Source organism: Eufriesea mexicana, unplaced genomic scaffold, assembly GCF_001483705.2.
Source record: "Eufriesea mexicana isolate 0111107269 unplaced genomic scaffold, ASM148370v2 scaffold3508, whole genome shotgun sequence".
Classification (NCBI taxonomy): Eukaryota; Metazoa; Arthropoda; class Insecta; order Hymenoptera; family Apidae; genus Eufriesea; species Eufriesea mexicana.
In genome coordinates this window covers 162,528-172,308 of record NW_016911531.1, presented here as the reverse complement: position 1 = coordinate 172,308, position 9,781 = coordinate 162,528, and the positions used below count along the sequence as shown (strand labels likewise).

At 41.0% G+C, this 9,781-nt stretch overlaps 4 protein-coding genes across 10 annotated transcripts in view; 2 read left to right on the top strand and 2 right to left on the bottom strand.

The window, feature by feature from the left end:
- Nucleotides 1-914, bottom strand: part of Syx1A (syntaxin 1A) — a 15,688-nt gene extending 14,774 nt beyond the window's left edge. For all 4 annotated transcript variants that reach the window (XM_017904869.1, XM_017904870.1, XM_017904871.1 and 1 more), the window contains exon 1: nt 676-914. In XM_017904869.1, the coding sequence (XP_017760358.1) occupies nt 676-708 (33 nt within the window). In that variant the 5' untranslated portion in view covers nt 709-914. The remainder of the gene's footprint in view (nt 1-675) is intronic.
- A 749-nt stretch (nt 915-1,663) lies between these two features.
- On the top strand, nt 1,664-4,454 carry Ran (RAN, member RAS oncogene family). 3 transcript variants are annotated; one of them, XM_017904874.1, is made up of 4 exons: nt 1,693-1,740; nt 1,920-2,035; nt 2,337-2,814; nt 2,982-4,454. In XM_017904874.1, exons 3-4 carry the CDS (start codon nt 2,383-2,385, stop codon nt 3,195-3,197), a joined length of 648 nt encoding a protein of 215 aa, XP_017760363.1. In that variant the 5' UTR covers nt 1,693-1,740; nt 1,920-2,035; nt 2,337-2,382; the 3' UTR covers nt 3,198-4,454. The 3 variants fall into 3 exon arrangements, with proteins under 3 accessions (XP_017760364.1, XP_017760363.1, XP_017760362.1); XM_017904875.1 differs by lacking the exon at nt 1,920-2,035 and having other exon boundaries at nt 1,664-1,740; XM_017904873.1 differs by lacking the exon at nt 1,693-1,740 and having other exon boundaries at nt 1,747-2,035.
- A 188-nt stretch (nt 4,455-4,642) lies between these two features.
- On the bottom strand, nt 4,643-7,042 carry LOC108550938 (elongation factor Tu, mitochondrial). Its single transcript, XM_017904867.1, has 6 exons — nt 6,897-7,042; nt 6,642-6,697; nt 6,362-6,527; nt 5,935-6,242; nt 5,188-5,849; nt 4,643-5,084 (listed from the first exon to the last, which is right to left on the bottom strand). Exons 1-6 carry the CDS (start codon nt 6,931-6,933, stop codon nt 4,898-4,900), a joined length of 1,416 nt encoding a protein of 471 aa, XP_017760356.1. The 5' UTR covers nt 6,934-7,042; the 3' UTR covers nt 4,643-4,897.
- A 175-nt stretch (nt 7,043-7,217) lies between these two features.
- Nucleotides 7,218-9,781, top strand: part of ImpE1 (Ecdysone-inducible gene E1) — a 5,669-nt gene continuing 3,105 nt past the window's right edge. The window contains exons 1-3 of one of the 2 annotated variants that reach the window (XM_017904866.1): nt 7,218-7,274; nt 8,264-8,606; nt 9,102-9,617. In XM_017904866.1, the coding sequence (XP_017760355.1) occupies nt 9,561-9,617 (57 nt within the window). In that variant the 5' untranslated portion in view covers nt 7,218-7,274; nt 8,264-8,606; nt 9,102-9,560. Of the gene's footprint in view, nt 7,275-8,263; nt 8,607-8,861; nt 9,618-9,781 lie in introns of those variants that run through there. The other variant, XM_017904865.1, reaches the window with a different exon arrangement.

Below are 9,781 nucleotides of genomic sequence, written 5' to 3'. Positions count from 1 at the left end.
CCCCCCCCCCCCCCCCCCCCACGCTCCACACTTCCCCTCGTCGTTCCCTTTTTCATTCCCATTCTTGCCCTCTCTTTCTCTCTCACTCTCTCTCTCTTTTTAATTCTCTGTTTTTTCTCTTCCCTTTTCTGTGCCCAACTGTCCGTTTCTATCTTTCTTTTCTTTCCTCGTTTATCCCCCCCCCCCTCGCTCGTTCTCTCTCTCTCTTTCTCTCTTCTTTCAACCACCGAATGGTTGACAGTCGAGTGTAGACGACACCTCGGAAACGCCTTCTTTTCTTATTATCCGCAAACGAAATCCGAACAAGCATCGATTCGTTTGCCGACCGATGTTTCTCCGTACAGAAAATATTACATCTCGTCGAATGTAACAACGATGAATTATCATACGCATACGTATCGAGCGAGACAGTATCGTTTCCTTGAACGTCAGAAAATCCGCGAACAATGAGCGAAGAATCCGAGTAAGAAAATTATAAACACGGACACGGAAGAATTAAGATTCACGAGAGTAAGAGAGAAAGAAAGCGCGCGCGCGAGTTAAGAAGATAAAGAGAAAATCAGAGCAAAAAGGAAAGAAAGAGGAATATAGAAAACGAGACGGAATAAACGACAACTTCATCGTTCGGCGAATCGACTCGGTTTCGAAAAATGTACGTAGTTTTATAAAACTCACCGCAACGAGGGCTGCTAATCTATCCTTGGTCATGGCAAGGGTGGCAAAGTGTTGCGAATCAGCGGGTGTACGGAGTGAAGAGACTAGCGGCTAATCCCATTCACGATTTTATCCATGTACTATGAGCACGACCACTAAAAACTAAAGGAAACGGACGCACTAGCGGCGAGAGACACGATCGTAAAATCGATACACTCGCGAACTCGCCTGCTTCTGCAGTGCCGTCCGTTGCGCTACGCATGCGCTGATGACGTCAACTATACTCAGGACCGAACCCAGAACTCGTAGTAGCCCCATCTTAACGATGTGTCCCCCACCTCTCTATTTACCGACCCTCCTACACATACGCGCATGCACACGTACGCACACAATTTCTGCTCTGCTTTACGAATTTTCATTTCTCCATATTTTCGATAAAATATGAAACATTCGATTTCAAATCTTATCCGTTGTTTCCATCGAAACGATTGATATCATATGCTTTCCATTGTCTGCGCGAATGCCTTTATAATTCCGTAGCTGTATTGTTATTTCGCTAAGCATACGAAAAGAGTGCGAATTTATATTAAATGATTATAAAGATAGAGGATAACGCGTCGTATCGATGAACGCACGATTGTACCAGGTATTTTAATGTACGATATTTGCCATCGAAACAGGCGAGGGAAAAAAGTCGAGAACAAAGTACTACTTTAAATATGTCGTTTTCAAATTTAACATCTATACCGCCTAACGCAGGCCGATATATCGTTCCACGTATATATACATATATTAATACTCCCGTTAAAAACTAAAATTCTTCGATACCGGCTCGATGTGGCGCGCATAAAATAGATGTCGCTGATTTACGTTCTTTTCTTGTTATAATTTAAAAAAAAAATACCGATTTATATATTATTTTAATAATTTAAATGGAAAAATATTCGAATAACATTTTTTTGTACAATATTCATTTAATACATTTGCTAAGTTCGATTATATTTTACATGGCAAATGACGAAAATGCGGACCCCTGTCGTCGACTCGAAGGAACGCCATTGTGAGCCGTAACGACTGTGTTGCAGGGTAAATTTTATCGGTCATTTTCACGTACACGTTACTTGCCGGGAAATTTCGTACCAATATTCTCAGATTTTCATTGATTCATGATAAATTGATTATCGATCTGCACGATCGTTCGCGATTTTTATGAAATTACATGTAATTGTGTGATAAGATTAACGTGAAAGCCTGTGTTACGACAGGCGCCATTCTTTTAGCGGAACGTGGTGAATTTGTACGTCGACTTGTCTCAGAGCGCGGGACATTGATCAACCGGCTTTTCAAATTACCATAAAAAATACGATAAAGTAGCATTTCGGTAGGTGTGTTTATTCTATAATCGATATAACACGTTATTTTCGAGTTATTCGAAATACAGTTCGAACACCGACATATCGTGATCACGTTTTTCATGCGTGATACAATTTCCGATTTAGCATCTTCCAGTAATTTCCATGTATCCGACCAACCGAATAACCTTATTATAAGCTAAGCAGCTGTCTTATCGCGGTGTGCTATTTCGTTAGTCTGTTGTGCGAGTTATACGTCGAAAATCGGTTTCCTCGATTGAAAACTTAATGAAAACTTTAACATTTCAAGGGTAATCCTTGCTGTTCCAGATTTCTCTCAATCACTTCGACTTTTCGACTAACCATCGGTATTAAAATGGCACAAGAAGCTGATATTCCCACTTTCAAATGCGTATTAGTCGGTGATGGTGGTACTGGAAAAACGACATTCGTCAAACGACATTTGACCGGCGAATTTGAAAAGAAGTACGTCGCAACTTTAGGTGTGGAAGTGCATCCTTTGATCTTTCACACGAATCGCGGCCCGATTCGATTCAACGTTTGGGACACAGCTGGTCAAGAAAAGTTTGGTGGCCTTAGAGATGGATATTACATACAAGGACAATGTGCCGTCATTATGTTTGATGTTACATCCAGAGTAACATACAAAAATGTGCCCAATTGGCACAGAGATTTGGTTCGAGTTTGTGAAAATATACCTATTGTACTTTGCGGGAATAAAGTTGACATTAAGGATAGGAAAGTGAAAGCCAAGAGCATTGTTTTTCATAGAAAGAAGAATTTACAGGTAAGAAACTACTGTTGCTTATTGTCGTAGCTTTTCGACAGCAGCAGCAGACACTTTCCACTCTTTCTATTCTTTCCTATTCGTCCTTTCTACTTGTTCTAATCTCGTGTATCTTCAAATGTATATACATATACGCATAAAATATTCTTTGCGTGCTTGTTTTGCAGTACTATGACATCAGTGCAAAGAGTAACTATAATTTTGAAAAACCTTTCTTATGGTTGGCACGTAAATTGATTGGTGATGCAAATCTTGAATTTGTCGCGATGCCAGCTCTGCTTCCACCAGAAGTTACAATGGACCCACAATGGCAACAACAGATCGAGAAAGATCTTAAAGAAGCTCAAGAGACAGCGTTACCAGAAGATGACGAAGATCTTTAGTTTGTCACGTCGCGTGTATGATACGAATAGAGGCAAATCGTACACATACACGTGCGTGTTGAGTACGTTATGTACTTGTGCCTCTATATATCAGAGATTCTTTCTTCGATGGAATTAAACGTCGATATATCTAACATAAACGGTGACAGAAATATTTCTATGACATCACGTTTCTCGAGCTTTGTCTTAAAGACAGGATACCTGGAATTGAACATCGCGTTTTCGCCCATATCTAAATTTGTGCGCGCGATTACATTAAACCCGAGGTCTAATTCCATACAAGCGTCGTCTGATTTGTGCATAGCGTGTCTTTCATCGATTTTCAAATGTACGATTTGATCGATACACACAAACTTTCACGATGAAATTTTACGCTCTGTAGTTTCAAATTATTGTTTCTTTCATTTACATATTGCGTATGGGTGTGCGTGAGTACACGTATGTTGTGTGAAATGATGTATCTGATGTAATGGAGTTGTTAGAATAACTTGCCAATCTGCTTTAAGGCATAGCGTCAAAGCCGTTGGATTTTTGTTGCTAATTTTATAATACCGTATACGGAAACATTGTACGTGAATTGCCTTTATCAGAATGAGTGAACGTGCTGTTTGGTAATATAATAAAGTGAGAAATTAATTCTGTAAGAAAGAATCTTTCGATATGGTCGAAACGCTAATATTAGAAGTCACTGTTTACACATGCGTGAGAATGCGATCACGCACGTACACATCTACGTACACATACAACAAATTTGAGAAATTCTCAAAGTAGTTCAATCTTTACCAACAAATAATATAACCTTTGCTGCTACTTTACGTACATACTAATACCCGACGATAAGCGAAAAAGGAATAAAGTACCAATTGGACGAAAACAGTGCAGCAATCGTTTCTGTGAATAATGTATGATTCTTAAACACAGTGTTGTATTTTGAAATAATGTTTTGATTGGAGCGAAGCACGGTTTGTAGTCAGTTGCGCCTGTCCACGATAACGAGAATTGTTTACTATTTTTATTAGCGAAGGTGAATGTACGATTTGTTCAACTTAAATTATATAAACAGTGTTTTTCTTTTCTATACAAACACATTCGTTTCGTTGGGTGACGGACAAAACCTTTTCCTAATTCCTTCGTTTTATCACTAATTGAATATACCTGAGTGTGCACGAGGTAAAATGTACACCCAACCATAGCACTTCTATGATTAATAGATACAGACAGAAACAAGAGGAACGAAATACTTGCTATCAGTGTTTCGTACGTTCTACTCGAAACAGCTTGTACCGTTGATGTATTGCACTCAATAAATCATCGTTGAACTGTTTCTTAAATTTTACATTTTCGGAACGTTTTATCCGCTAGGGAAGTCACGGGGGAAGGAAAAATGTTCGTATCATCTATGTGACGAAAAACAAGAGACCGAAGAACGTTATATACAAAGAAAACATTTTATTTATTATTCATCAGATACACGTGTGTTTACATACAATAAAATGGTAGTAAATGTGATAGCATAAAAATAAGTTGCAAGTAACGTAATGTACATAACTATAGAGTGATAATTATGTAACTGAATAATTATACCACGATAATATCCGTACGTCTAGTCTATACACGCGAGCGTGTTTCTCTTATTAAGATTTCTATTTGGTTTCTCTTATTAAGGTATATAGGATAAATGCAAAAAAAATAATGGAAAATTAAGCTTCTGCCGCCATCAGTTTCGCGATTTTCTTTTTACCTTCGAGAAGCAACAATCGATCGTCGTCACTTAGTCCTGGCAAAATATTCGTTATTACTCCAGTTGCTAAAGTTTTTATTCCATCCCTCAATGTAAATCTCTGTCCCTTTTCACATACCATCGGCCTTATTAATTTCAATACAGCACTGTAAACACAAGTCCATATTCACATTATATCGTCTTATCAAGTAAAGCGAAAAAGTTTCTTCTTTTTTTTTTTTTGTTTCAATAGATTTAAAGAAAACTTACGTAAAATCTTCACCGGGCATGATCATTTTTTTCTGGATTAAATTCATCTGACACGCGACGTCCCATGTTTTGCAAAACATTTGAGGTTGAGTCATATCGCCAACAGGTTTTTTTCTACCTCCCTCTTCTGGAGTCAACATATATAGTTGACATTCTACATGATCATTGGCTTTCATGCTACCTGGTTTACAGAGTATCATTCCTCTTTTAACATCGTCCCTTTTTAAACCTCTAACTAAAGCACCTAATTGATCACCCGCTTGCGCTTCCTCCAACGTTTTGTGAAACATTTCTATTCCCGTTACGGTGGTCTTTATTACTTTATTGAACCCGATCAATTCGCAATCCGTGCCTTTTTTAATTCTTCCACGTTCCAATCTGCCTGTAACTACCGTGCCTCTTCCCATAACCGAGTAAACGTTCTCTATTGGTAATAAAAACGGTTTGTCTAATTCTCTTGTGGGCGTTGGAATATAAGTATCAACAGCATCTAACAATTTGAGTACAGCATCCCGTCCTAGTGCCGGCTCAGTACCATTCAGCGCGTGAAGTGCGCTGCCCTTAATAACGGGAACATTTGTCCCATCGTAACCCATTTCAGTTAATAGGTCCCTTATCTCTAGTTCTACTAAATCAACCATTTCATTGTCCGCTGCGTCGACCTTTACAAATAAACATGGAATATAGAGTTTTGGAGGAGAGAATTCTTAGCTTTTTAAAAAAAGAATGGAAAGCTTTAAATCTTACCTTATTGATGAAAATAATAACATGATCGATACCAATTTGTTTAGCTAGTACAAGATGCTCTCTTGTTTGCGGCATAGTACCGTCTGTAGCAGCGACAACAAGGATGGCTCCATCCATTTGCGCCGTACCAGTGATCATGTTTTTAATATAATCTGCATGTCCTGGACAATCCATATGACCGTAATGTCGACTTTCTGTCTGATATTCAATGTGAGCCACATTAATGGTAATGCCACGAGCTTTTTCTTCAGGTGCATTGTCTATTTCACTGTATTGTTTCAGTTTTGCGAGCTCCTTTTCGGCAAGGACTACGACATACAGTGATGGGAATGATAATTTAAAACGCACTAATAGAAAGAAATTATAGTAGGAAGAGTAGGATAGATGGAAAGAAGATATAATGGGAGAAAAAAAAAGAGACGAGTACCTTTAGTGATAGCTGCGGTAAGAGTCGTTTTTCCATGATCCACGTGACCGATTGTTCCAACATTACAATGTGGTTTATCTCTGCTGAATACTTGTTTCGTGCTATACAACCTTTGAGTTATCGTGTCCGATAAACGCGATTTTATACGGAATGTACCGTATAATTTCTGAAAATGGAACGAAAATTCTACTTTGAAATGCTAATTCAATTAGGGATGAGGTGTATAACAAAAATAACAACGAGAATAACAATTATGAAAATTACGTCACAATTTTCTTACTTGTTTCGTTAATAGATGTTCGAAGTAAAATAGTTGTTTGACGGTGATCCCGAGTACTGAAAACAGATACCTCTGATTACACGACACGGTTGAATTTTTTTTTTGATTCTATTTAACTTGAGTGCCTTTCATCTTTACGAAATCGAATTTTGTGAAATCGGTTTCAATTATTCGTTCTCCACTTTTGATTGTCTCAAAAAGATGCGAATTCGATTCGATCATCATTCGATACGAAGACAAATTACATTCACTTACCTGGATTGGAAATCATTTTCGTATATATAAATGCCATGCCTGAAATTGAATTTTCTTAACACTTAACCTGTTCTTTTAACGCGAGCTATAAAGGACGAGTACGACGACAGCGACATCCGTTGTGAAAATATCGAACGAGTTACGTAATGCAAACGACTCTAATCGCGTTGCAGGTTAAGGTGACAACGAATCTTTGGATTCGTTTTCATCGATCCATTTTGGTTTTTGGTTTTGGCCTTAGAAGAAGCATGGAAAGAAAAAGTTGAATTAGACTTGATTACGAGTCACGTGTATATGTTGGAAATTCGACTAGTAGAGAATCTCACATGGTATTTGTTCTTTTCCCACTTCGTGGTTGGACAAACGTCTATTGTGGCGGTAATTTCAATTCGGTTAAAGTTATCACACGTGTAATTTCCTTTGACCATATTTTCGTATCATCGATTTAGTCGAAGTCTGAAATGGAATTCGTTCTTTCTCGATTACGATCGAGATTGGTCTCTTGGAAGAAGAAGAAAGGAAGAACAGTGCGTGTGCATAAGTGCGGGAAAATTAATAACCGAGATCTAATTAATTCAAAAAGAATAACGAGGCATGAAAGAAAGGGGAAGATACAGAAGGTGCGGGGATCGGGAGGTTTGATATTACCGTCGTTACAGCATAATTTTCAGATACTCGGTCAGATAAAGACGGTATACAATCGGGATGTATTCGGAACGAAGGAGATAAATTAAGCTAGATATCCGAGCATTCCGGACTTCCTTATTTGCACATTTCGGAGCTAATCGCGGATGAAACGTGTGGCCGTGGAACACCGGCTCGCTAGATGGGGCATCGAATCGGTGAAAAATGGGGCTCGGTAACGAAGTAAAGCGGAGCAAAGCGAAGAAGAACGAAATTATATTACATACATACATTCATATATAATATATATATATATATATATGTACATATATGTACATGGATCGGATCTCGCATCGTATAAAACCGCTGAAAGTCGGTTATAGTGTCGTTTTTATTCGAAAAAACCACTTATCCCGATATCGCGGATAAAACCCGGAAATTCGTCGATTGGTGTTCCGAGGCATTAGGCAGGACGCGTGAAAAAGTTATCTAAGGCGCGATAAGTGCGTGTATCGATAACAACGCGAGTGTACGAACGTCGGTTCGATACTTATTCGACGGAGTAGAATAAAATATCGCCTCGACGAAGTCACAGTTTCGTTTTCGCTTCTTCGATCCTTGTACGGTTTTATGGCCTTTCCGTGCAGGTCTTTTACCTCGCGTTCAACGCGTTCTACGCGCTTCTCGCGCCTCGCTCTTCTTTTGTTCGAGTCTCGCTCGATCCTCCTCCATTTACATTCCAGCGTAGTCCATCGCGGTGCTTCCTGTTTCACGAGGGGCACTCGCCGCCGCGTGCCGTTTTCCACTTCCCGCTTCCCGCTTCCCGTCTCTTCTTATCCGCTTATCGGTGGAGCGAACGGTGCATCGGCGAATCGTATGGACGATAATCACGAGTCGACGATGGTCCTTTCGACGTAAGGGTCGACGACGCAGGGGTAGCTCTGTGCGATGGATCCGGCGGTTGGTGGAGACGAGGAACGGTAGTAGAAGAAGAGGTCAGCGATACCGTTCGCTGGTGCGATCAATCCTGCCGAAGGACCAGAAATCGACAAAAGCACACGCACTGGTCGATGTACCGATAGATAGGTATGTAGATAGGTAGGTAGCTAGCTAGGTAGGTAGGTAGGTAGGTAGGTAGGTAGCTAGATCGACAAAAGCACACGCACTGGTCGATGTACCGATAGATAGGTATGTAGATAGGTAGGTAGCTAGGTAGGTAGGTAGGTAGGTAGGTAGGTAGGTAGGTAGCTAGATAGGTAGGTAGGTAGGTAGGTAGGTAGGTAGGTAGGTAGGTAGGTAGGTAGGTAGGTAGGTAGGTAGGTAGGTAGGTAGGTAGGTAGGTAGGTAGGTAGGTTGGTTGGTTGGTTGGTTTGCTGGTTGGTTGGCTGGTACCGGTACGAGAAAGGGAGGCGCGGGCGATGGAGCAACAGGAAGAAGAGAAGGGGTGGAAGAAGCTCGCGTCTGCGATCCTCTCTCGTACTAGAATACCAATGAATTTCGAAGTAACCTGCACGTGACCCGAATCGCATTCGTTCGACACCTCGCTACCTCCTTTCATTTCCATATCCATATCGGTTGCAGCGGTCGGAACCAGCACGGAGCCATAACTAAGCAACTAGCCAAAGGACGAACGAAAGACTGCCCTACGGTTGGACGAGTGCCGAGGAAGAAGACCAGGCGGTGGAAAGATTGGCGATGGATTTCTAGCTACGAACTACATAGATCGCGGAAGGGAGAATATCGTTTGAAGAAAGATGAAGAGCAGAAGAGACACGAAGACGGAGAGACGGTGTGGTAAAGAAGTGGGAGAGCGAGGGAACACGGTTGTGTCCGCTTTTCCATCGTTCGTGCACGGAGGCCAAAAGCGGCGGAGGGTCGCTCAGTTTGCTTTCAGTCATCAGCCGAGGAACGCGCGGATATCGAGCAGTCGCGTTCGTTGAATCCGTGCACCGCGCAATCACACGCTACGTACCTCCACGAGGGTGCGATCGATCGTTCGATCGTAGTGAAAACGTCGCGTATCTGGAAAATAGGAGCTCGATGATGCGCGGCTACGGTGGAACTATGGTTCTTCTGTTGCTCGCGGTCCACTGTTTGGTGAGTTTTCTCGCACGTTCGTTTGCCCCGTCTTTCACCCGACGCGACTTCATCGCGCGTAAAGAACGCGATGAAGCGATAACTCGAGGACGAAAAGAAGCGATAAGCGTGGCGCAAGTTCCACGAGATACGCGTAGACGCGTACGCGGCTCGTTTCGCAGGAA

Bases quoted from the DNA above. Each gene is read 5' to 3' on its own strand.
- Ran (XM_017904875.1), top strand. From the start codon at position 2,383: ATGGCACAAGAAGCTGATATTCCCACTTTCAAATGCGTATTAGTCGGT. The intron at 2,815-2,981 runs GTAAGAAACTAC...CTTGTTTTGCAG, and splicing joins ATAGAAAGAAGAATTTACAG to TACTATGACATCAGTGCAAA.
- LOC108550938 (XM_017904867.1), bottom strand. From the start codon at position 6,933: ATGGCATTTATATATACGAAAATGATTTCCAATCCAG. The intron at 6,698-6,896 runs GTAAGTGAATGT...ATCTGTTTTCAG, and splicing joins GAAAATGATTTCCAATCCAG to TACTCGGGATCACCGTCAAA. The intron at 5,085-5,187 runs GTAAGTTTTCTT...TTGTGTTTACAG, and splicing joins ATGCCCGGTGAAGATTTTAC to TGCTGTATTGAAATTAATAA.